This window comes from Kockovaella imperatae (genome assembly GCF_002102565.1).
Source record: "Kockovaella imperatae strain NRRL Y-17943 chromosome Unknown BD324scaffold_6, whole genome shotgun sequence".
Classification (NCBI taxonomy): Eukaryota; Fungi; Basidiomycota; class Tremellomycetes; order Tremellales; family Cuniculitremaceae; genus Kockovaella; species Kockovaella imperatae.
Genome location: NW_019028946.1, coordinates 437,780 through 461,962, shown reverse-complemented (window position 1 = coordinate 461,962; position 24,183 = coordinate 437,780). Strand labels below are relative to the sequence as shown.

Here is a 24,183-nt window from a genome sequence, read left to right as displayed (position 1 = left end):
TCATCTGCCCGAGTCCCCCGGCTGAACGAATACTCACTTTCTCTGGTCCGCACCCTTATGGTCATCCCTCACCGCCCTGTCGATCATCACCTAATCTACCTTGTCTGTGGAAGGCAACTTTGGCGCCCATTTTTTCAATAAATTGCCGCCGCCGCCGCCCCCGCCCGCTCGCTGTCGGCGCGCCTGTAGCAGAGAGCACCGATAGCTTGTTGAGAGGGGAGGGAGGGGCCGAAGGGGGGGAGGGTGATTCCAAAAGATCCCACTGTACGAAAACTCAAAAATCGTCGTCACCAAAAGCCAGCAGATCGGTAAAGCAATAATCCATAATCATAAAAACACACACAACATGGAAAATCATAAAAAGTACCTAGTATGCCCACCCACCCGATCATCCATCTTTCATTCCTTCTCTTTTCCATGTCGATACCATAAGAGAGATCCTGCATGTTGCAGTCAGTATCGTCACTCGAACACCCCCTCGACACCTCTGATCCCCACCCCTCACTTCCGACATCTTATTACCCGTGCCAAATCTCGTGGCCGACACCTGCTGAAATCACCACCTGCAGCAGCCACAGATCATGTCAGCCGGCGACAGTGAGGACGAATCGTCTTCTCGCCCGACGACATCCATGCGACATCAGAGGTATTCCACCAGTCATTCAGAGGATACATCTAAGCGGTCGAGATCCTCCGTCGCTTCGTCGGTCGATGAACGCCAGATGAGTTTAGATCGCTCTCTTGGATATTCTCGATCAGATCAACCTTTTTTTGACGACAGTAACAATAGACAGCAAAGTTTACATCTCATGCACGATGGCGACCCTTCCTCGATCACGAATCATTCTCATCCACCCAGAGCGGGATCATCTAGAGGAGAAAATCTCACAGTGAGACGTCGTGAGGCCAATCGATTGGCCGCACAGAGATTTAGAAGCAGGAAAAAAGGATATCAAGAGAGTCTCGAGGAGAAAATCAGACAGCTTCAGGAGGAAAATGCCGCCTTGCTTAATCGTATGGAGGGCAGGCCAAACACATTCGGAGGGCACTACGACCTCCCTTTCGAGCCCATGCCTCATGAAACATCCATGCCGGGTATGGACCGACCAACGACCGTTGCAGAGCCATCCTCCAATTCCCAACAGCACGGACCTGGACCGGACATTCGGATCGCAGCGCTTGATTCTGCAAACCGAAGGCTGCAAGAGGAGAACCGTAATCTCGAAGAGGAACTGAGGAGGATGTCTGGGGAGCTAGAGATGTGGAGACGATGGTCCCGTCAAAATCGAGATAGGGCTCCTTGGCCACACGAATCTCACCCGGTAAGTCCTATTTCCTTACTCGCGATAAATCACCTACTGATGGTCCTTCCGCAGCCACCATTTCATCGGGCTCAGTCGCACGACACCATTCCAAGATCGCTATCAACCTTTTCAGACTTGAGAGCGAGTCAGACGACGGCTGATGGTCAAATGCCGCCCCCTACTTTGCCGCCTCCTCTCGCAATGTCCGTCCACTCCTCTACGGGTACACCAATCAGGCTGCCACCCATTCGCTTGACACCGCCACCACCTCCACCTCCACAGCATCGACGATCGACCTCCAACAACGACAACGGGGGCATCAGCGCCACAATCAAACGAGAATCATAATCTTGTCAAATCGCATTGTTGCATGGATCTTATGCATTATTCTTGCTGCCTCGAACCGCGTCACATGAGATTCGTTACGTAATTAGTAACTCCAGGGCTTCGTTCTCACCGACTGTCATGCTTCTATCTACACGCAACGCCAAAGCATGTGCGAGACGGATCGCTGACAACGATGGATTTGGCGGCAGAGGAGAACAAGCGCCGCGCGGACAGATGTGAGGTTTAGTGACGTTGGTGTGCTCATTTCCAGGGATCAAGGGTATCAAGGTGGGAGAAGGGACATTCGCCAATGTGTACAAAGGTAGATGATCGCTGTTCCTGTGCGAATTGAGCGACACTCAAAGTAGCATTGTACAGGAACTGAAAAAGTGACCGGACGTCAAGGTATGCAGTATCATTTCGGCTGCGACCATGGAGGTGACCAAAGTCCGCAGTCGCTATCAAGAAGATCAAGATTGGGGAAATGAAAGACGGCTTGGATATGACCGCTCTACGCGAAGTCAAGTTTCTGCAGGAGTTAAGGCATCCTAACATCATCGAGGTACCGTGCGCTCTTGAGAGGCGCTGACGTGCACTTCCCAGCTCTGCGATGTCTTCTCCGTCAAACAAAATATCAATCTTGTCCTCGAATTCTTGGACACGGATTTGGAAGCGATCATTCGAGACAAGGACCTCATCATTCAACAGGCAGACGTCAAAAGCTGGATGTTAATGACACTCAGGGGTCTCGAATATCTGCATCGGAATGGTGTGCTCCATCGAGTAAGGCGAGCTGGAAAAGCATCCTCTGAGCGAACCCATAGGATCTCAAGCCCAATAATCTGCTTATTTCTGCCGATGGGCTCACAAAAATTGCTGATTTTGGTCTGGCGAGGGAATTTGGCGACCCTGGTCAGCGAATGACATGTCAAGTCATCACGAGGTTCGCAATCTCAACAGCGTGCACTAAGCACTACGCATGCTGATAAATCAAAGGTGGTACCGCCCACCGGAGCTGTTATGGGGAAGCAGACACTATTCGTCATCAGTGGATATGTGGTCGGTCGGCACAATTTGCGTAGAGCTTGTATGGCGGGCACCTTTCTTACCGGGCGAGACCGATCTAGATCAGCTTAAGAGGACATTTGAGATGATGGGCACGCCGACAGATGACGAATGGCCGGTAAGTTCCGCGTCGGTATTTTCCTTGCCCCTGTTTGCTGACGCCGTCTAAATCAGGGGCACAAGGAGCTGCCAGACTATCACCCGACAGCCATGCATCCTAAACAGCCCTGGTGGACCATCATAGCCCCCCTTGGTGCCGAAGGCGTAGAATGCGTTCGGGAGATGCTCAAATACGATCCGAAAGCCAGACTCACAGCTGAGCAGGTGAGTCTCGTGGTGTAGACCAACCGGAACAGGCCTAAGTGCTGTATAGGCCCTACAACATCGCTTTTTCTCCGTGCTCCCCCGGCCAACAGCTCCTCGCCTTCTGCCAAAACCCAAGGCCGAACTCCGGCCCAGAGCGCTCGCTCCTGACGAGTTTACGGGTAAACCACGGGTTGAGAATGGGAACAGCATGAAGAGAAAAGCAGAATCTCCTGCTGTTGAGCCTTCGGATGGCAAGCGTGTTGCACGTAGACTATTTGTGTGAAATCTGCCGGGTAGATCTATATATGTCTAAGATTATGCGTGAGGCCGTTATGTAAGCAAAACAGCCACAATCCACGTCTCTCTATAAACTCACTCCTTTGACCGAGGCTCTCAGCCCATTATTTTGTCCTGGAACGGACATCTCCCAGCTGTCATCTCGTGCTCATCATCTTCACCTACTACCGCGCAGAAGAGAAGCATTCTTGAAGTAGGTGGTGCTGTTGGGGAAAAATTGGATAGGATCTCCGGTGATTGTAAAGCAATCTCGGTCAACATCGTCCTCACGCGCAGCTCGTGGCTCGGTCATTCTCCAGCATGCCGCTCATCAATCGTAAACAAAAGGACAAGGCAGTCGATGAGGGAGGAGACCATGCAAAGAAAGACAAGGTCAAATTTTCAAAGCGCCCAGCCAGTCAGTAGCGAAAAGAGAGAGAGAGAGCATCCATCGCTTACTACCTCGTCAGATACCGCTTTCAAGCAACAACGACTTAAAGCTTGGCAGCCCATCTTGACGCCAAAAGCTGTTCTGCCCACCTTATTCCTGATTGGCATCATCTTCGCTCCCATAGGTGCTCTGATTGTCTGGGGCAGCGGCAAAGTCACCTCCATCACGTTGGATTACACGGAATGCGATTCCCAGGCACCGACAGACGGTCAATTCCAGTCCCTCCCAGGGGACAAATATGATTGTGAGTCTCTCGGTCCCGTCGACCGCGCTTTTAGAATATGGCGTGCTTACAATCTCATCCAGACGACCTTGCGACCTCATCATCAGTGTCAAGTAGTTCTATCACAGCGCCGACATGGTCCTTCAGTAACGACTCCTCTCGTGCTGTCGGAGAACGAGCACGGTGCGAGATCGAATTCGAAGTCCCTTATGACCTGGGTGAGTTCGTAGGAACGCTGGAAAACGCATTCTGACCAACGGCCCGATAGGCAAGGGCGTCTTCCTGTATTACAAGCTCACAAACTAGTGAGATCAGGCATTCGAGCTTGAGATTTCGCTCTTTCTGACTCTGGTCATTGCAGTTATCAAAATCACCGACGATATGTCCAAAGCGTCGATACCTCGCAGCTTCGGGGCTCAGCACAATCTGCGTAAGTTATACAAGCTTAGGACTGCACGTGGCCTTACTCGGTTAGATCCACTCTGGATGGCGGAGATTGTAAACCCATCACCTCGCAAAATGGCAAGCCGTATTATCCTTGTGGGCTTATCGCCAATAGCGTTTTCAATGGTGAGCTCGGAACCAGAGCTCCTGTCGTTCTATCTGATGCTCGATAGACACATACCCTCAGGTGGTTCTCCTGAATCCATCCAGTACGTCCCGCCTGCCATGACTTGAGCTTAAATCTAGACGGCGACTCAAACCAAACATACAACTTCACAGACAAGGGTATTGTTTGGAGCGGCACCTCCAAGAACTATGTTTCATCTCCCGGTTATCCCTCTCCGACAGACGCTCTGCCTCCGCCCAATTGGGCCGAGAGATATCCCAACGGATATACTGATGAAACTGGCTTTCCCGATCTAGCCAGCGACGAGCACTTCCAGGTCTGGATGCGTATAGCTGCTTTCCCGACATTCCGCAAGCTTTGGGCTCGCAACGACGACGAGATCATGAGCAGCGGCAGGTATCGAATCACCATTTACATGAGTGAGCTCCAGCACCACTTGATCTTGCGCAGTTTTCTTACTTCGGCGCAGACTATCCGGTCAAGCAATTCTCTGGCACCAAGTCCGTGGTGATCTCCACTGTCAGCTGGATTGGCGGCAAGCAACCCTTCCTGGGCTGGGCATACATCGCTGCCGCCATCTTGTGTGTGGTACTGGCCATCGCTGGTCTTCTGAGACATTTGATCAAGCCCCGAAAATTGGGAGACATGAGCTGCAAGTCACGATGTTTGCATGATGCGCAGTGCTGATCAAGTCACAGTGCTATCTTGGAATCAATGATTCAAGAACGAGATCGTGACAGATTGATAGATCGGAGCCCAGGGCCTGATGACGCCTAAATTCGTGTTGTGTGACGTCTGGTTCCAGTTGATAGGGATGCATGATTAGACATTTTCGCCTAGAACCACATGGATACGCTACATCCCGGCGCCTTCCCAATACCTTGCATCGCGTGCCACCAGCCTGGAGGGAGAAGCAACAAGTCGCCAGGGGCAAGCACGGTTTCCATCGCTTCTGGAAACACGTACCGATGAAAGTCCGGAAACGAGGTTCGCATCTGATCTTCCGAGCATTTAGCCTGGAAGACCGGGACAGAAGACGTGTTTGTCATGTACTCGCTCACAGAGAGCACTCCGTCCCCAGCATCTGGCCGATGCGGAGCCATGAAAGGAGTACACGCGGGCGCTGCAAGCCAGACACGTTTGTGACCCAGCACCTGTGCGAAGCAGTTGAACGTCGGGTCCTGCGACGAAGGTCAGCCCAACACCTTTATATTCTCCAGAAACGCAAAACGACTGACGGTGTGAGCAGGTGTTGTGACACGTGCATCGCCCGGACCAAACCAAATGTTGACCGCAGGCGAGGGCAAGGTCGAGCTCTGTGGTCGATCTGGATTGGCGGACATATCTGGAGCTGACCACACGTAATCTGGCAAAAAGAAGTCCCTTTCCAGTTGCGGGAATTGACGGCCGAATTCGTACTGCGCGAGATACCATGGCCCTTCAGACGTGATGGGAGTCATCAGGATATCCTGCTCCGGATCAACTGCAATCTGATAACCGGCGCGTTGAAGGAAGGATCTGAACGGTACAATCGCCTGCGTCCATTCTGGTCTGTCATAAGATGTGCCAATTTCGACCGGTACCCATCTTCCGTCTCCTACTGCATTCAAAAGGTAGCTGGCAGAGCCCCAGCGGTGGATGGCCGGCCACTCTGGGCATGGACCTGACTGAGACGAAAGCATTGCCCCCGGCAGCAGAATTGGACCACGATCTGCAATTGTCTGGTACTCCGCCAAGTCCAGATGTGCTGAGCGACGTGGAACCGAACGGGTACTCCAAGGGCTTCCTGAAACAATTTCATCGATGTCCGGATCGGCTTGAAGCGAATGTGCCTCTTGAATGCCAAAAGAAAGCTTTGCCAAAGAACTCTGAGCGAGCTGTATACACTCATGACACCAGTCTAGTCGGTGGGCTCCAATAGCACCGGAAATGATGATAGCGCTGTCCAGTCGCCGCAGCATCTTCAGCCATGTAGTCCGGGATGCTGGCTCCGACCCGGAAGTGTAGAGCTGCAGCTCTAGCGCAGTCCACATCAGGGAGGCATCGGTATGCAGCTGCAGCCAGTGTCGGCCGACCTTCGCGTAGGGAACGGCGTTGATTTGGTCGTCCGCAAGCTCAAGCAGTAACCTCAACTTGGCGATGATGAGCCGAGCATCCTCGGAGGATCGGGCGCAAAGGACAGACGATCCGGCGCGAAGGGTGGAAAGAACAATGTCTGAACAGTCTCCAAGAACTTGAGTGGGATATCAATTTATGTGTCGTCTGGAGTTGACCAAGCGGATAACGTACTTTTCGTGGATTCCGCTTCAGCATTGTGGAGCTCCTCAAATATCGCAGTAGCAAGCTGATCCATCGCTGTCTTCCGTGACGACTCACGGGCCCCGTTAGAGGTTCCCTCAACTGAGGGGCATTGCAGTTGTGCGGTTGTCATGGAATGGAATTCTCTGGTCACTAGACAGCTGGAATCTCGGGATCCTCGGAGCGGCACGTGACAATTCCCACGAAGGCGTACATGTGTTCATACTGCATTATCAACCTCCGAACAATGTTACAACGAGATACATGGTTGAGCAGACGAAGCGGAATATGGCCATCCCCGCGATGAAGACTGAGACAGTCAGCAAACACTAAAGTTTTACTGACTTAGCACTATCAGCATATAGATCGCCGAGCGGTTTGCACCAGTGTTGCTGAATGCATCCACCGGGTTGCCTCCGGACAAGATCAAGCTGGCCATCAGAGCATTCGACAGGGCCCATAGGAGCAATAACTACGAATATATCAGCGAAAAGCGAATGATGAGATATGCAGTTGAACCGACATTTGTCCTGAAATTGGCCTACACATCATCTCAGCTAGAATGTTTAGAAACGCCAGACCCACATAAATGTCTTTCTGCTGCTGCTCTGTCGGCACCTTCCGGATGGGGTTCTCGATGTCTTTCTTGACCTCTTTGGCACGAAGCTTGTCGAGTGAGTCCTGATAGGCTATGTCGATATCCTGCTGCGCAGAAACCAATTCCACTTCGACCTGGTCACCAACTCCTTGTACCAATCCCAGATCCACTGCAGGTCCGTGATCCGATCCTTTGGTACCCCAGGAGAGATCGTGACTACCACACAGTCAGTACACAGGTAATGCTCAAGGAATTGCGAATCACAGATTTGAATATGCGTACTGCGAACCAGTCAACAGACCGAAACTCTCTGGGAGGCCGCTCACTCACAACATTGAGCTTAACGGAGGGCGTTCTCAGCAGTGTTCAGAGGCTTGAGGACTTAGTCAACGGCTCACAACATTGATGTATGCTGCATCGCCCGTAAGTTCTGGGAGCGCGGACTAGGATCAAACCGCTCACTGGGGGAAAACAAAATATATTGGGCAAAACATGTAAAGAGATGCCTACCACTTTCAGCCACGAAGAAGCTGCGTAACGCACCAAGGGTCTAGGGCCAAAAGACTGGAGGCAACATAGACACCATAGGTTGAACCCAGAGAGATGATCATCCTCGCGAAGACTGGTGAATCGAAGTTTCGCACAGCTTTGATGCTACAGAGAATAGCGCAGGCCAACATACTGGTAAGAAATCAGTCCGACTGCAGCTTGTGGATGGTGCTCACTAAGTAGTGAGGATAGCGAAGAAATAGATGGTGAACTTGTATTTCCATGGTGCCCTGCTTTGTCAGACTCGCTCCAGAAACGTCGATTCACCCTTGAGGGCGATTGCCCATCCCAAAAATGAAACACGCGACCAATGCTCCGAGGTAGCCGTACTACAGGGCGGTAAGAGATTGAGGATGAGATCGACAGACCTGTGCCACCGTGTTCAATATCGCAATATGGGGAACATCTAGGACACCTCCTTGCAATGAGCTCGTCAAGATGATCTGTAGCTATTCAGCTTTCAACCGAGGGAAGTGACTCAAGACTGACGAAGAACATGTAGAAATTGGCGAGGGAGAACCAAGTAAAGAAGAGATTTAGTGCGATGTATGTGAATTCCAGCATGAGGGCTGCCTTCCGCAGAAAAGAGTGGTCAGACTGCCAGATCTGTCCTACGTGCATGAGGGAATAGAGCTATGCCGAGATCAGAGGGTGTCAAGATAGAGTATCTCACCGCGGCGAATAATGAACCATTAAGCCAGCTACGAGAAACATTCAGCTGAGCTCCTTCTCTCGCTATGCACACACCGTCTGCGTTGTGCGATAAACTCGGGAATCGTTTCCGGGCAATCTGTCTCGCCTACAGCTGACTTGACGTATTTGAGTACCCAGTTTGCCTTCGCCTTCGCTCTACAATCCTTAGAGTCAGCCTCGCCGATCTGGGGGCGGGAAGCTGAAAGTGAGATATTGAGCAACATACACAATTTCGAAGCACAGTATACGATCTTCAGCGAGATACTACGCCACATCAGCTCGGAACGAGCCTCCCCATTATACTGACCCTGTCGATGGTGCGTTAGAGGAGAAGCTTTCTACGGACTCATTGACGAGGGCACTCACATATTCGCCGTGAATGTATTAGCTTTTCCAGATCTGAGCTGTTCTCCCTGGAAGTATGAAGCCAGCGGTCCTCTACCACTTGGGTCATTCTGCAGGGCAATCCACTACGGCGCGGCGAAAGTTAGCGAACAGCTAGCAGAAAGGCAAGATCAATCACCCTGTACGCCGAGAATGCCCCTGGCAAAACTGTACAATACCCGAACAGACTCTCCATAGGCTTGTCAAGGATGTTTGACAATTTATACTCGAAGCATTGTGCCGCGACTGCACATTGTAGCTCAGCAACATGTCATGCTCACCGAGTGGATTCAGAAGGCTCCGCCAATATTTGCCTTTGTAGGTCTCCATTTGACCCGATGCGCCGCCGACATTACTGTTAAGGTCGAATGCCTTCCACAAGTGGTAGAGGGATTTTGGACCAGGCCGGGTTCCCACATCTAACAAGATGCATACGTTGGGCTGGTGCGTGTCAGATTCATCGTGGGGACAGAGAGCCCACTAACGGAGAGCAAAGGGGCAAATGCGTTGAAGAACCATCGATGAGAGTTGATCTTCTTCTCCTGATTGCGATTAGCCTGCGCGAGCCTTTCTTCCCGCTCACATTTCGCTCTTTCAGACAGAATATGATCTGGCACGGCACGATACCCTTATCAGGGTATCGAAACTGAAGCGCGGGGTCAAGCGCAAAGCTGGTTGTGTATTCGAAGACATGGGCCGTCACAGGGCGGTCCTTGACCATGCTGGTCATTGCCCCTAGGTCTCTTTAGCACTCCTTGAACCTACGGTCGAATGCTTCGACCCACCTTCCTGATACACTCCCAGAGCTGCCAGACAATCCAGGACCTTCGGATCTGCGCTTTTTCGTCCATCTGCAACGATGCACACTACAACCTGAGAGCGAAGCTCAGCTAGGGGACCGGAGGACATCGAGCTCACCTTTTTCCATCCGTCCTTGCCCCAGACGCGGGAGTTCTTCCTCCCGCAGAGGTGCGAGATGTTCTTCATGACTCCATACAAGGTGCGACAGAACAAGTCTGCCCCTTCATTGTACATGGTAATGACGACAAAGAGCTCAGTCTGACGAGGTGGGATGCAAGTGTTCTGCCGGAGTCGAAGTCCAGAGGTGGAGAAAGCGTCGGGATCGATGGTCACCGCCGTGTATCTTTGGTTCATCAGTGGATGTCGGAAGACGCGTGACTGCACCTAGTGGTCCTCTGTTCTGCGACACCTTTCTGCGGCAGAAATTGAGCCAAACGAGTCGGCACCGGCATGTCGACTGCAAAGAAACCGTTCGCGTCCAACTTTGCAGTTTGTTTGATTCGCCTATGTCCTGCAGCATTGTGTGTCCTCCTGCTCACTCTGCCAACGGGAGCCGGACCAAAATGTTGGGTAGAGTGCCCAGTGGCCTCGAGATTGGGTTCAGATTCCCAACGTGCTTTTTGTGCATCAATCTGATCATAGCCCAGGTCCCCTGCTCTATTTTCAGTCTGAGGTGTATGGAAGAAGGAAGACCGCCGGGAGCATGATATGACTCACCCGAAGACCAAGGACGAGTCGATCCATCTTGACAATAAGAACCATCGAGCAAGGTAGACATTTCGTCTTCGTCGTACCCTATTTGCACCTTTTCATCAGAGTAGCCATCGTCTCCCGGGTCGGGTGTCGGCGGCTGTCGTATGAGGGTTGGGAGGACACCACGATAGCCTGAAGCTGTCTCGGCTGTGACGGCAAATCTGAGGTCTGGGTGATTGGGATCAATCGCATTTGCGTAGGTGGGCAAACGCTGAGGAACTCCAGCTGATGATTGGCCCACGGTGGCACCTTCTGCACGAGATCTTGCCAGAGCTGCCTCAAAGTAGGGCAGTCTACGTTCAGCAGTCTCAGCTGCGGCAGGAGGCGGTGACTGGGCAAGCAGATGATCGACAGGCGTGGGGATCGTGTGGTGATTTGCCGAAAATGCGACTCCATGTTGGCGAACTCTCGCATATGGTGGTGCAGGATCTTGAGCGAGATTCCTACGGTTCCTTGGTGGGTGGTGGTCCTCCAGGGATCTGCCATGATCAACATCTGAGACAGATGCTGTGTCGTGCCTTGCAGCGGCTGGTGAGGTGACAACAGTGCCCCAATGCGAGAACGGCATGAAATCAATGACTGATCTGGAACGTTTCGATGATCGTAAGCTAAGTCGGTGACAGACAAGTACAAGCTCTTCCTATGTCATTCTCATTGCTGAGGATTTCTGAAGCTGAATAGCGAGGCTTGTCGCCAGATGAGGGTACCGCGACTTCATTAATCTGGCTTTGCGTGTCAACAAAGTGAGATCGTGCTAGTGAGACTGTTTACGTAAGACAAATCGTCCTCAATGTCAGTTTCAAGCTTCTTTCCGATCGGGTTTCAACATCTACCATGTCAGGCCTCAGAGTAGGCGAGTGTATACTTCCAATGAGACTCCTTGACGCGGCGCTGACAATCAAAACAGAAGCTCCTCACATCTGCATCCCACCCTTCCCGATAAGCCCACCAGACGTCAAGGCTCCAGCTTTCTCCGCATATCGAGTGAAGGGCATCAGGACAAGGACCCTTCGCAGGGGAGACTGCACCACCCAGATCTGTTCAGACTACAACGAGCAGTTTCTGATCCAGATTGAGGGACACGCGCCAAAGGAATCAGTCAACCAGCCTATCCCAAGCTCTAAAGCATGGGACATCGGCGATCTTGGAGGGACCTGGGCGGAGCCTCCTGCCGTCGGTGAAGTGGAGTATCCTCAGTGAGCGTGCCTATTCATGTGTCAACAACGGACTCACGTATTCTCACTCTATAGACTGGTGCCTCCATTCAGGCGACGTGAGTCAATTTGCTGATCCAAGCTTGATGATCGCAGTGGTTTGGGCGACCGAAGAATTTCAGCGCTCGAGGCGGGAAGCACTCTCTTTCGGGCGAACCAAAAGGCTATTCGAGCAGGTAGACTAGTCTCGCCATGATGAGCTCTGACGAGGAGCTTCGGATCACTCTAGGACTGAAGACTTCCTTCCCTGGGCTGCATCGATCTGGTCACGGTGAGGGGGCTCTGCCATATACCTATCCTGCGTCTGTGCGTAAGACTCAGTCAAATCACGATGAGACTGGGCAAATGGAGTCTTGCGTACTCCTTGCCAAGACTGAATCCAGCGTTCGTGGTCTTTTGGCCCTCGCTCGACGAATTGTAGAGGCCGAATGGTGAGACTATCAGTCACATGCGTAAAGGCCGACATTATCCAGGGACTTAGCCCCAGCTATCGAGCTAGCACGTGAGCCTTCTCTGCCCGCCAGCTGGGTTGATGCTAAGACGATCAGGCATGACCGCTGCCTTTCTCGCATTCTTGCTTCACTTCAAAGTCCTCGAAGAGACCGACTACTCCGCCCCCATCTCGAGGGCACTCATGATAGCTCAGGCAGCGCCTGAGGAGTTGAAAGCGTCTAAACGACTGGAGGACATCGTTGGCGATCCACTCGGTTGGAACCTGCTCTGCTGGATGGCATGGGGAGATCATTATGCCTCTAGTGAAAGAGCAAGAGGGGAGTCGGCCAAAGGTCGAGAGCGCGAGATACAAAGCTCTGATGGGGGCTGGGGCCTTTCAGAACGCGAGTGAGCTCCCTTGACGTGATCTGACGGACGCAGTGTCACCTCAAGATCAATTCACAGTCCAGCCGGACCAAGGTAAGTGCACTCATATTTCTCCTGAAATGGGGGAAGGAATTTTCATGTGAACAATAGCACGACACCTCCTGGAAACCCGATTTACGAAGCTCATTTTTCACGAAGTCAAGGTGCTTTCCTACATCCCTTTCTCTAGGCGAAAGGTCAAGGCTATCGTGGCTCCAAGCTCACCCGGAGAGTCGGACAATTTCAGGGACACTCACTGGAGAGTCACGACAGTAGCTGCGCCCTGGACCGATGACGAGTCCTGGAGTCACCAAACCGCGCACGTGTCCGAAGTCAACCAGGCTCAGCTCCCAAACCAAATTGATTTTGAGGCGGAGAAGCAGAGGGGCGAGGAGCCCACAGAGATAGATATCTGGATCGATGGAACCGACTTTGAATATGATTGGACTTCCGTGATCGGAAGCGGACTTCGCGGTCGATGGGCACTCATCGGAGATAGCGAGCAGAGTGCATGGTGGGTCTTCAAGGCCAGAGATTGTAAGTGCAAATTGAGCACCCTCTCCTGACTGGGCTCCATCATAGATATTCTTCCTCGCTTCTGGCAGCCCATCAACGCAGGTCCGCGAAAAATGTGACCCCTGCAATGGTCATGTGAAGGTTTCGTCGGCGGAAACGAGGATGCATGTAGCATAAAATAACGAGATACACGAGACTTGGACATCTTGTCCATCTCATGACATTTGTCGTTCGGGATCCCATCAATCAGGTTTTTCTGTTGAAATTGCTCTATAATTAGAGCCTTCTACAGGCATTGCGGGTGTTCAGATGCCAGTCATCAGCTGTAAGTGGTCATTGATATACATTGATATTTTCACCTTCCACCGCGAGATCGAGTCACGATTTGGCTGTCAGACACGTGACGTGACTCGATGGACAAAGGTGTTCAAATGGCTGGACGAGTATATTACAGATCCTGAGGAGAATCGACAAATTCTTGCGAGCCACAGCATGGGTATGAGCTCGTACTGCACTTGATTCCCTGATGGATTGAATATTCCTCTGTACAGTTTATCCAGTTTGTGCTGAGAACATACAAGTACTTGTGAAGAAGATGAAGGAAGTTGAGAGGGGCTGAAAAATGTTAAGAACTGTTCTCTGAAGAGAAAGAAAAGAAGGACTACAAACTACCTCCTTAAACAGTTTCAAGGAGTTCTATGTACGCACTGTGTAGAAACTACAAGATCTGCGTGTAACTTGCACGCTGGGAAAGTGTAGAAAAGATAGAAAAGGACGTGATTGGATCTTCGTGTAAGTCAAATGTTAAGGATGATTTGGTGTAGGATACGTCTGAGCATATCGTAGCAGTGATTCCCAATGTGACCGGATGACAATTTCTTCGCAAATGCTCCGCTTGGCTCGCAGCCAAGTAAGAGTATTCTCAGTCCGTAAAGTCTCGGAAAATCATGGTACCAACGCAGATTAACCTCTGTACGATTTCCGTAATCTGTATTTTGCAAATGTGCGGTTTTGCAATTTTCGGCAGATGTCCTGCAGGGATGAAACTAAGTCGGATCCGTCCGTTTTAAGTCCCTCACGGCAAATTTTGCATGATCATCGATGGTACTCACCTCGTATCCCTCACAATCTGTACAACAGTGCACACGGTAGACCCATTTTGATCTGAAACATAAATGAACGCTCCGACAGGCCAAATAATATATGTATAGTGTCCCAGCCATGTCTAGTATTGTTTAAAACAGGGGATGTACACGCTTTCCGTGCGGTCAAATGCAGTCATTTGTGTTACTTGTGTCAGCAAAGCTTGCAAAATCACTACATCAGTAAATGCTCAGGGATTAGCATTGCCTCACGCGACCCTACACCTTCCTTTTTCGCGGTCCAGATACGGGATTGTCTTGTTACGTTCGCTCGGCACAGATTATGTTTGTATGTGCGGGGCTTGGCAATCTAAGACGACTTAGTCCCTTAGAAATTCAAATTTGAAGACAGACAGATGGTAGAGGTCTTGCTGAAGCTGCATTAAGGAGGCGCGGTAGACGGACGCGTAGATGTTACGGGCGGGGCTTACCAAATAGAATAAGGGCAAGTACCGTTTGTAATGAGCGCAGCTTCTATTAGAAGGGAATAGCTTTGGTGTACGGACGGCTGGGTCTTGTCAGATTTCGTTGGCTGAGAAATGCAGAATAGATTATTCTTGACAAAGGTACGCAAGATGAGGCGAGCGTGGACGAGGGTTACCAATATTCGGTGAGGATACTCGAATGAAGGATAGGACGAAGGCTAGTGTCAAAGGACCAGAAAGAGGTTGGCTGCGAAAGGTATTTGAGGCGTAGTTTGGCAAACTCAAGGCTATCAAAGGCAACTGGAGGCGAGCTAAGGCAACTGAAGGCAAGGGCGGCAATGGGATGCACAATCTAGTAGTATTGAGCTTCAATCTTGGATTGCTGGTCTATCTAAGGCTATCTGTGGCTGCGATATATATCCTTCGCCGATCCTTCAACTGTCAATCCATACTCATGCCAAGATCCTATCTTTTGGTGATCCACTCTGCTTTTCTTGCCGAGCTTTTGATTAGATAGTGAAGCAAAGGCGAGGTTCGGCGAATATCTCTGACGAGCTGTTGAAGTTAAGGTGAGATATCGGTATTTCGGAGTTATGACCTTGTGGCGTTCTGACAGGTCTTGCAGCTGGGTGCAAAGTACAGTTGCAAGAGTAGTTGGGAAGGATAGTGATCGAGATGCAATGAGGTTGATGAGGTGAAGTGCTGAAAAAGTTGAAAGAGATTGTAACGAAAATGAGTTTGCTGAGAATTGTTCTTTGAGGAGAAAAGAAAGACTACAAACCACCTCCTTATATAGTTTTTGGAAGGTCCTATGTACCCACTATGTAAACACTACAAGATCTGCGTGCGGATTGCATGCTGGGAAATGATCTATCTGGGATATGCGTGTAAGTTGCACAAAGATCTTCTTCTCCTACTTCAGGAATCTTGGGGAGCATCTGGATCTGCCTGCAAATTGCACGCTGGGAAAGTATAGCAAATGTAGAAAAGGCTGTGTGTGTGTGGATTTTTGGGTGTATCACACACGAAGGATGGGTTGGTGTTAGAATACGTATGAGCGTATCGTAACAGTAAATAAACTTGGGATTGATCAGAAGGCTAGGAGTGCCTTGGAAGGATAAGCAAGCCGGTAGAAAAGAATAGCAATATTGAGCGTTGCTGAATCACTGCATTTTAAAAAAATATTGAAGAAGAGTAGTAAAAAATTACCTATGATATTCTGATCATCAGGGAAGAAACCTTGCAGCCCGTAGTAGAGATCTTCCTCTGATACTTTTCACCCCGGTACCCCTTGATTACGATGCCTGCCTCGTAAACGATCTCTGCAACTCAGGCGCTCCAATTAGGACAGCCAAGGTAGGCAAGGTCTTCGAGACATTAGCCGAGGTAGGCGATGTAGGCCATGTGGGCCATGCAGGCCATGTAGGCCATGTAGGCAAGGGCATTGAGGTAGATAAACCGAGGTAAGCGATGTAACCGAGGTCATCGAGTGGGTTATGCGTGCTCGCTTGTCAGGGTCTTGACACAATCAGAAGCAGAATAAGACTAGAATGCTAAGAAGTGATAACAAGTGGTGAAGAGATTACACGAAGCTGAAAGAGATTGTAACTTCTTTTGTGAATAAGTTGTAAAGATTGTCGTTTTCTGGGGAGAAAGGAAAGACGATAAACTAAATGCCTTTTGTAGTTTTGCGAAGGTCCTATGTACTCACTATGTAGACACTACAAGATCTGCGAAAAGATAGAAAAGGCTGTGTGCGTGCATCTTCGTGTAAATCACAAGTCAAGGATGAGTTAGTGTGGGGATAAGCATGAGCGTCTTTTCAAAATAAGCTCGAAGCTCACTACAACGAAGGAGTATTGGCAGGTGACGTTGAAGGCGAAAGCACTTTCCGTGTGCATTATCTTGAAAGCTCAAGGAGCGAATACAAGCCGTAGTACTTACAAAGATTGGTTGACTGTTGTGTCGATTTTGATGCTCAACTCTATCCGAGTAGAACATGAAGTAATGGTGATGGGGGTGGCATGGAGAACGGATTGACCGGGAGATACAAAGTGAAGACACGCGCCTAAGCCCGAGATTTAAACGTTCCCCTTTTGCAAAATTTTGCAAATGGACCTGTAAGTAATTTCTCCCCTAAGATCAAAAAGGGACAGTCTTCTGATACCGCACGGGCAGAGACAACTTCCGCTCACCAGTGCTATCAGCCATCCCAAGCCAGCTCACTTGTCCATTCATGAGCAAATCCACACATGAGTTCTATGCTTGCAAAACGAAAACTTATGCCAGAACAGTACTATGAATGCGGGCACTTGACAACTGCCGTCCAGCGTTCCTTATGGATTTCAAGGCGTGCAAGCAACTCAGTTGAGGCATAGCGATAGCTTGCTGCAATATCAGGCGTACTGTAAAGATGGAGAAACACAGGGTCTGAAGCATGATAGAATCCAACATCAACATCATGATGGCTGAGTGTCTCCTCTCCGCCAGACAGGTCTCCCAACAACTCACAAAGCTAGATGTGTCGCCAAGAGCTACTAATGACAGATTCTGTCAAGGTTGCTCAATATTGACCGAGTTGCATATAGAAGAATGAACGAAACGTAGTGAGGAAGATGAATTGATGGCGAGATTTTTAAAATAAAAGATCGGAAGCAAATACTGATAATTCCAACAGGTTCAAGGGACACATTTTGCCAGATTTCGTTGGCTGAGGAATGCAGAATAGGATCAGTCTTGACAGGTATAGGCAAGATGAGCAATAGGGGGCGAGGGTTGACGATATCCGGCGAGGATATGTGAATAAAAGTAAGACGGAGGCTAGTGTCAAAGGACCAGAGAGAGGTTGGCTGCCAAACTTAATCGAGGCGTAGTTTGGCGAACTCCAGACAACTGTAGGCGAGCTAAGGCGACTGAAGGCAAGTGCAGCAAAGGGATGCAAGATCTAGTAGTATTGAACTTCATCCTTGGATTGCTGATCTGTCTAAGGCTATTTGCAGCTGCTCTATATATATCCTTTCCGAACCTTCACCTGTCAATCAATACTCCATGCCAAGAGCCTGTCTTTCTGCAATCAACTTTGCTCTTCTTGCCAAGCTTTTGGTTAGACAGTGAAGTGAAGGCAAATTCCGGCGAGTATCTTGACAAGCCAGTGAAGTTAAGGCAAGGTATCGTTGTTTCGGAGTTATGACCTTGTGGCGTTCTGACAATGTGGAGGAACAAACTTAACTCAGACCGTCTTAAGGAAATAGCTATTGCCAAGATATAAAGTACCACTACTCCAGACACCGCTCCATCATGCCAAACCAGCACCACAATGTTACATCAGGGACCCTATAGGTGTTTCAAAACCCAGAATCTCCGGCTAAGTAGTGCCCATCTATGTGCTCCCTTCTCATACTACTGTATCTTTACAAATGGCTAACCAGTCTCTGCGTTCAATCATTCAATCATTCAGGATCTACTGCAACCTGCTCACAAACCTGAGCCTGAGTATGTGACTGTGGCCTCGTGTCTCACTTTCATGATCTCGAAGGACTTCAAGGCAAGGAAACAGGAAATAATATGAGTCAGTCATCAGTGCTATTTGTTTGAGTTACTGGGCGGTCTGGGATACCGGACTGCGATCTAGTTGCGACATCACTTCTTACTGTCTGCAAACCTATCAAAGCAACCAGAGAGGGATACGAATGTGCAAAGCATCGTCCATATGGGCAGATGATCCGCTGAGTATCACACGTCCCCATACCTTGTCCTCTCCTAGCGCAGGCGGCAAGTTTTCTCTCAGCGTAAATCAGTCTCTGGGAAAGTACGCATACGTCACGACGTCTCTCTTTCACTTGATTTTGATTGTCCCCTTTCATGCAAGCAGTTAATATAGAGCCTCCAGCTCTCAAAGTCGACAAGACTCCCAAAGACGACCGACATCCGCACCATGCATTGAAGTAGATTACATGGCTTTTTCGGATGCGTTCAGACGAGTGATCGAGATTAGAAGTTCACTGAATGATCTTGAACTGGGACTTGAATACACTCCCTTCAGATGTCTGATTGTTGAAGCTGAGACTGTATCAAGAAATCCGGTTCGCTGCGAACGCATCAAACATATTGCTCTTCGTCATCGCTTCATCCGCCAGCAAGTCGTATTTGTGACAATTGTTTTGCCTCATGTTTCCAAACAGCACAGATCAGCAGACTGTCTCACCACATACTTACTAGCGAAATACCTCCGAGGACCTGATGAATGGAATTAGACTGATCCCAAAGAGAGCCACAGGGGGAGTTTGGCGATGATCATCTGAGTCTAAAAACTCAATCTTCACGCAACTCGATCAACATTGAGCTTTCAAACCTCAGAATCAATGGTACATAGCCCTCGACTGCTAATAGATCTGGGCATCATGCTCCACTAATCGTCTGGAGTTGCCTTCAATTGCCCGGGCCCGGCTTGAATTGTCTCAAATTGCTCTGGTTCTTCGAGCTTTCCTTCCTTCTTCGCCAATACTTCCCCTCCTCACTCGACGCATCGTGACAGACCGAGCCGTCGAGCATTGAGCCACGAGTCCCATTGCCCCAAAGTCGAAGCCATCACGACACTAGAGAATCAGACTGAGGAAGAATAACACATACGTCGCCGACTGAGTCCAAAGCACCAGATCTACGACCTGCGCCAAATATCTCCACTTCTCCTACTTTCAGTTTCGCAAAACCTATATCATTTTTGATGGAAGGCTGTCTCAATGCCTAGTGCGTGACATGCCCATACATTGGACTGCCAGCTGACTCGAACCAGCTGTGAGGCAGCTATCGATTTATTACACAAACTTGGAAGATTGGGAGATGCTCGAGGCAGCTATCGATTTCTTACACAAACTTGGAAGATTGGTAGATGCTCGAGACTCGTCCCTCCTTTTGCGCGAAGCAGCTCAGACAGGCCAAGGTGCTGTCCATCCTCCCCAGTCTAGCTTACGTCTACAACCTCTTCCTTCGCTGACCTTCTTTGTGCCACCACCGCAGTCGTTGAAGAGGTGTACATGATATGTACCACGACGCAATCGGCTGCCACGTGCGAGCGCAGATGACATCGATCGCCATCTTTGGATGTTTCTCATTTACATATATGTAAGGACCCCGATGGCTCTAGCATCCGACTTAGTAGGCGGCTCCTGAAGCTGCAGACGACCGAGACATGGACACCTTATTTGTCTGCCCAGAACGTGCTCCGTTTCCAGGGATCTCGCCTAATGATACCCTGACGAATCGTCTAATCCCACGTTTGGCGTGCTGTACCGTTATCCAATCCGAGCCGCCGGACTGCTGGACTACGAGGTTGAGCACATCAGGCGCGCCACATTTCAGTCATACAAATTGTCGTCCCGAGTCCAGCCTGGCCTCAGTTTGCTAATGTGTTTTTCTGATATCTCCATCCCTCTATGCACGTCTAACTTATCCCCAAAGCAGTGCCCGAATCAAATGCGGCCGCATGGTGTCTCATAGGCAGAGATAGCAAACCGCAAAGCCAGTCTCAACTGAGGACTGGCCTCTCTCTCGTTCCAAGTCGTAAAGCTTCGTGCAGGAGGTAGCCACAATCCATCGACCGTTTTAATGAGGTTTACTTCCTGCCTGAGACACGTGAGTGTCTGAGAGTTTGCTTACAGCAGACTGCGATTCTTTAGTGAAGCTCACTGAGCTTGTGAAGTGACTCACCCCATTTGGGACGCCGAAGCCATCATCGAATGTCGCGATCTCACCCTCGGTCAGGATGGGTATTACTTGACTGCCGGGAGATCGAGGAACGCGTTGGTGGGACATTGATAGATGTAGCGTTCGAGCAATGGCTGAAGGACATGAGTATCAACATGTGTGCATTCTCTCACCGTATGCCGTGACATCGAGCGCGATGCAGAGAGCGAACGGCGCCAGGAGTAGAAGGGCGAGGATGCGACACACAACTTGAAACTGGGCAGTGTGACAAATGGTGAGCGATCAGCCGAAACAGAGACGCCGAAATGTGCTCACATATGTCAAAGGTGTCATGAGGGAGAGTACGCCGCCTTGAGATGCTGTGATCCGAAGCGAAGCGTCTCTTGAGAGGATATGTAGTATGAAGTTCCAAGATGCGCCTGGTGAATCCCGAAGCCATTCCCAAAGTAGCCACGGAGAGGCCGAAGTGGTCGCCATCAGACAGATCTTATCGCCGCGAGGATAGATACAGGTGGTCGCGCCCGATGGATCACTCGCAGCAGCAACGAATATGGGAGAGCTGGACAGCTATAGTCGACCTTTGCAGTCGATGCGCAGCGTTGTCATGTCACACGTTTGCCAGCTGTTTTGGCCAGGATTTCGGCGGGTTCGAATCTTGTCCTCAATGCTCCTTGCTCGTAGATGCTGCTCTCGTTCTCGTTATGTCGTCGTCTTCGCGCTGCGTGCGATCTTCTCTTGATGTAAATTTGGAAAGATAGAGAGATCATGAGAAGAAATAAAAGCGAAAGATAACGGCTGTCGATACCCGCACACGTGATCAATCTTATTATCTCTGTGAAGGGGTCCAAAGTAGCGATGATAGATATGGCCTGTGGGAGCAACTGAGTACACAGGACATTCACATAGCGCTGGCATCCATCAGAGCGATGTTCCCGAAAGGCTAATGAAACGCTACTATGTAGAGGGTCGTGTTTCTTCGTCCCAAATCGTACCCTTCAGACTCTCCAGGTCTGTCAAAGGGTGATCATTCCGAGCCTGTTCCAAAAGGGTAGCCAGCCCTTGATTTTCCTCAATCGCAGCCTGCTCTTCGTCAGCGAGGTGGTTCAACCAGTATCGAGACATACCTGCAGGCAAGCCCTGTATTGTTGCCAGACCTGTCCACATGCTCTCTCGTATTGCAGCGCCTTGACCTGAGCTCGTGTTTTGCCTTTCGGATCAATCGACACAAATATGGGCCTGCTCTCTGAGTCGTCGTTATCGTGCTGAGGAGGATGATACGCATCTGCTGTTCGTGATTCTTGGTGGACTTTGCGATTCGCAGCCCCGATGGCGGATGACCAGTTTAGAGGGTTCATTTTCCGGTCTGCGGTACCCGCTGGACCGGGAACAGAGGGTCCCGCCCTGTGGACAGATGACGCTCGATGAGATTCCTGAGACTCATTGTCCACAACACTCGTCGAAGGCGACGGCGAAGAGGATGGGCCTGATTCGTAGACGGGGTGGCCGGTCTGGAGAGCAGGCTGGAGGTAACCTTCAAACCACGCATTGAAACAAGAGTCATATTCCCGCTTTAGCGGTGTACATCGAGCTGACAGTGACCTCGTACCGAGTTCAGCTACGCTTAGGAGAATGGCGGGGAGAATGGCGTTACTCACTCCATGGGATCCGTCCACAGGGGTCAAGATGGGCCGGGAGAGAGACTGTAATGAGTCAGTAACAACCGATGCGCCCAAACACAGATTGAAAAGATCACGTGGTCACAGCCATGCAATGCATATGGTCCTCTACAGTCGGCTATGAAATTTTGTACCCCTAAGGTTGCGACTGGCGAGTCCCGTCGCGAGCCGTGTAACCCAATGTCTCCATCTCCTCCAGAACGAATTGTCCCCTATGATCATTGTTACGCTGACATTTCTCAAGAAGCCGCCGGTAGATTTCTCGACTGGGCATCAGGTTGAGCGACTTCATTTGTTCGAGATAGTAGAAGGCGTCCTCGTATTCGCGTGGGATGAGACACAGCGCGATCATGTCTTCGTATGTCGATTGTGTGGGCGAAAGACCAGCCTTAGATATCTCTGACATAATGTTGTCGCCAAGAGCCCGATGCTCCATGGTGACACATCCCTTGAGAAGTAGATTGAAAGTGTCCATGTTCGGCGTGACCCCCAAATCTTCAAAAGAGGATTGAATAGCCCGCGCACGGTGCAGGTCATTGAGCCGTACCGCTGCAGCAATAAGGGCATTGACGGAGACAACATTAAGTCTCTCTCCTGTACGATGCAGGTCTTCCAAGTGATAGAAGACCTTGTCAATGATCTCTGAGTCTGAGATGTGTCTGATGAGTGGCGCCAGATCATCGAGTTTCAGATCGTCGTCTTGTGGGAGGCTAGCAGCGACTTTCACAGCAGCCAGCACGCTCCCGTTGTTGAGATGAGCCTCAACCAGAGGGAGAAGGTGTCGAGGCTCGACTTTCACAGGCAGCGAGTCAAGGTATTTGAGGGCATTTTCGGCCATGTCTGGGCGGGAATTTCTAGCTGCAACATCGATGATTCGAAGGATCAGTCCCTCGTCTGGTGCGAAAACACCCGTGCTGCTTGCATGAGTCCAAGCTATTTCCAGACCTTCCATCTGGAGGCTCAGTCAGAAACGTATCAGAAATGTTAGCGTACTCACAAAGCCGGTTTCCGCGCTCGCAACCAGGATTTCCTCGCGCATGGCGGCATCAATCTCCTTTGCGTGGGCAGGAGTTTGACCCCCTACTGCAGCAAGCTGCAGAGCTAAACGCGGATTTCCCCAGGTACAGCATGCCTCCATGGTGTCCCGGAGAAGGCTAGGAGATACAGCATACCCCCTCTTCAGGGATTCGCATAGAACAAAAATGTGCTGACTGAGAGAAGGGGTGGGCGTGGGCATCTTGATCAAGGCAGAAATGAGAGAAGCTGGATAGTGATCGGTTTCAAAGGCTGTCACCAGGAGAGAAGGAAGAAGCTCGGGGTGAAAGACAGCGATCTCGTTTATCAGTCAGGCGCTTTGCAGAATCCTCACCTCATGCAGCAATTCCCTCCCCTCGAAACCAAGGTCGATGTGACTTGTGGCAGCGCATCGCACGACAGCCATGACCAGCTCTACGGAGAGAGGGGTGGAATGCCGCAACGGGGTAGAGAGTATGTTCGAGTCGTTTTCGAAGCGTCTGATATACGACAACGTTTCCCTGAGTAAGTTCACCAGGGTCTCCGGGGTGGGCTTCCGGCTTTTCCTCTCGAATGCGAGTTCGAGGAGTAATTTCGACAATCTGTCCTGCCGTCCACTTGATGGGAGAGACCGATCGTATCTGGGACCTGCTTCAATTACCATTCATCAGCTGCTATACAGATTCGGAAGCGGACACTCGACCGACCTCGAGGCTGATGAGTGATATTGGTACTTGACCTCGCGGCTTGAGCTTGCTGCAGTTTGAACTTGCCGGTGGAGAATGATCGTCGGGATAGGTGCTCAACCGATAAAGCGTGCCGAGCTGGCTCGACGAGGGAGGATGAAGATGCCCTGCATGATCTGAGCATGGCTCCAGGCAATTTGGACGCAAGTCTTGCTTGGCCAAGAGTGTATGTTCGAGAACTGATAAATGAATGTCCATTCGAAGAAATTGAGGTGACAGCCAGCTGTCAAATTCCGGACAGAATCACGTGATTTGCATACGTCGTCCGCAGTCATGATGCCAACTCTCCT

The 24,183-nt window shown here is 50.4% G+C and overlaps 9 protein-coding genes across 9 annotated transcripts; 4 read left to right on the top strand and 5 right to left on the bottom strand.

Annotated features, from left to right (window-relative positions):
* Positions 1-581: 581 nt before the first annotated feature.
* BD324DRAFT_650811 (hypothetical protein) lies at positions 582-1,652 on the top strand (the record flags this gene model as incomplete). The annotated part of the gene is made up of 2 exons (XM_022018206.1): positions 582-1,322; positions 1,377-1,652. The coding sequence occupies 2 exons, from the start codon at positions 582-584 to the stop codon at positions 1,650-1,652; spliced, it is 1,017 nt and encodes a 338-aa protein (XP_021871243.1).
* Positions 1,653-1,824: 172 nt separating this feature from the next.
* On the top strand, positions 1,825-3,369 carry BD324DRAFT_674122 (kinase-like domain-containing protein; the record flags this gene model as incomplete). Its single annotated transcript, XM_022018946.1, has 9 exons — positions 1,825-1,867; positions 1,903-1,953; positions 2,010-2,036; positions 2,087-2,193; positions 2,235-2,414; positions 2,456-2,574; positions 2,628-2,814; positions 2,871-3,020; positions 3,070-3,369. 9 exons carry the CDS (start codon positions 1,825-1,827, stop codon positions 3,283-3,285), a joined length of 1,080 nt encoding a protein of 359 aa, XP_021871242.1. The 3' UTR covers positions 3,286-3,369.
* Positions 3,370-3,599: 230 nt separating this feature from the next.
* On the top strand, positions 3,600-5,210 carry BD324DRAFT_579628 (ligand-effect modulator 3 family; the record flags this gene model as incomplete). The annotated part of the gene is made up of 9 exons (XM_022013396.1): positions 3,600-3,696; positions 3,749-3,973; positions 4,036-4,170; positions 4,221-4,257; positions 4,314-4,382; positions 4,428-4,522; positions 4,570-4,605; positions 4,643-4,942; positions 4,993-5,210. The coding sequence occupies 9 exons, from the start codon at positions 3,600-3,602 to the stop codon at positions 5,208-5,210; spliced, it is 1,212 nt and encodes a 403-aa protein (XP_021871241.1).
* Positions 5,211-5,354: 144 nt separating this feature from the next.
* On the bottom strand, positions 5,355-7,020 carry BD324DRAFT_625173 (hypothetical protein). The gene is made up of 3 exons (XM_022015776.1): positions 6,813-7,020; positions 5,762-6,756; positions 5,355-5,704 (listed from the first exon to the last, which is right to left on the bottom strand). Exons 1-3 carry the CDS (start codon positions 6,952-6,954, stop codon positions 5,360-5,362), a joined length of 1,482 nt encoding a protein of 493 aa, XP_021871240.1. The 5' UTR covers positions 6,955-7,020; the 3' UTR covers positions 5,355-5,359.
* Positions 7,021-11,309, bottom strand: BD324DRAFT_625165 (chitin synthase-domain-containing protein). The gene is made up of 25 exons (XM_022015775.1): positions 10,564-11,309; positions 10,231-10,498; positions 9,964-10,189; positions 9,831-9,918; positions 9,629-9,780; positions 9,531-9,587; positions 9,327-9,486; positions 9,185-9,291; positions 9,028-9,131; positions 8,888-8,926; positions 8,716-8,817; positions 8,642-8,669; positions 8,458-8,601; positions 8,337-8,411; positions 8,236-8,297; positions 8,145-8,198; positions 7,963-8,100; positions 7,882-7,925; positions 7,818-7,831; positions 7,750-7,758; positions 7,684-7,700; positions 7,407-7,635; positions 7,345-7,362; positions 7,167-7,293; positions 7,021-7,131 (listed from the first exon to the last, which is right to left on the bottom strand). The coding sequence occupies exons 1-25, from the start codon at positions 11,165-11,167 to the stop codon at positions 7,055-7,057; spliced, it is 2,943 nt and encodes a 980-aa protein (XP_021871239.1). The 5' UTR covers positions 11,168-11,309; the 3' UTR covers positions 7,021-7,054.
* A 116-nt stretch (positions 11,310-11,425) lies between these two features.
* BD324DRAFT_625154 (hypothetical protein) lies at positions 11,426-13,546 on the top strand. The gene is made up of 10 exons (XM_022015774.1): positions 11,426-11,452; positions 11,507-11,795; positions 11,850-11,872; positions 11,910-11,989; positions 12,027-12,244; positions 12,287-12,315; positions 12,362-12,649; positions 12,687-12,725; positions 12,783-13,208; positions 13,254-13,546. The coding sequence occupies exons 1-10, from the start codon at positions 11,434-11,436 to the stop codon at positions 13,304-13,306; spliced, it is 1,464 nt and encodes a 487-aa protein (XP_021871238.1). The 5' UTR covers positions 11,426-11,433; the 3' UTR covers positions 13,307-13,546.
* Positions 13,547-20,355: 6,809 nt separating this feature from the next.
* Positions 20,356-20,790, bottom strand: BD324DRAFT_650805 (hypothetical protein; the record flags this gene model as incomplete). Its single annotated transcript, XM_022018205.1, has 5 exons — positions 20,356-20,376; positions 20,410-20,415; positions 20,461-20,591; positions 20,631-20,712; positions 20,773-20,790. 5 exons carry the CDS (start codon positions 20,788-20,790, stop codon positions 20,356-20,358), a joined length of 258 nt encoding a protein of 85 aa, XP_021871237.1.
* Positions 20,791-21,250: 460 nt separating this feature from the next.
* Positions 21,251-22,160, bottom strand: BD324DRAFT_625140 (hypothetical protein). Its single transcript, XM_022015773.1, has 3 exons — positions 22,113-22,160; positions 21,582-22,056; positions 21,251-21,537 (listed from the first exon to the last, which is right to left on the bottom strand). Exons 1-3 carry the CDS (start codon positions 22,115-22,117, stop codon positions 21,412-21,414), a joined length of 606 nt encoding a protein of 201 aa, XP_021871236.1. The 5' UTR covers positions 22,118-22,160; the 3' UTR covers positions 21,251-21,411.
* A 53-nt stretch (positions 22,161-22,213) lies between these two features.
* BD324DRAFT_600886 (hypothetical protein) lies at positions 22,214-24,082 on the bottom strand. The gene is made up of 4 exons (XM_022013923.1): positions 23,855-24,082; positions 23,503-23,798; positions 23,131-23,466; positions 22,214-23,085 (listed from the first exon to the last, which is right to left on the bottom strand). Exons 1-4 carry the CDS (start codon positions 24,015-24,017, stop codon positions 22,270-22,272), a joined length of 1,611 nt encoding a protein of 536 aa, XP_021871235.1. The 5' UTR covers positions 24,018-24,082; the 3' UTR covers positions 22,214-22,269.
* Positions 24,083-24,183: the final 101 nt, after the last annotated feature.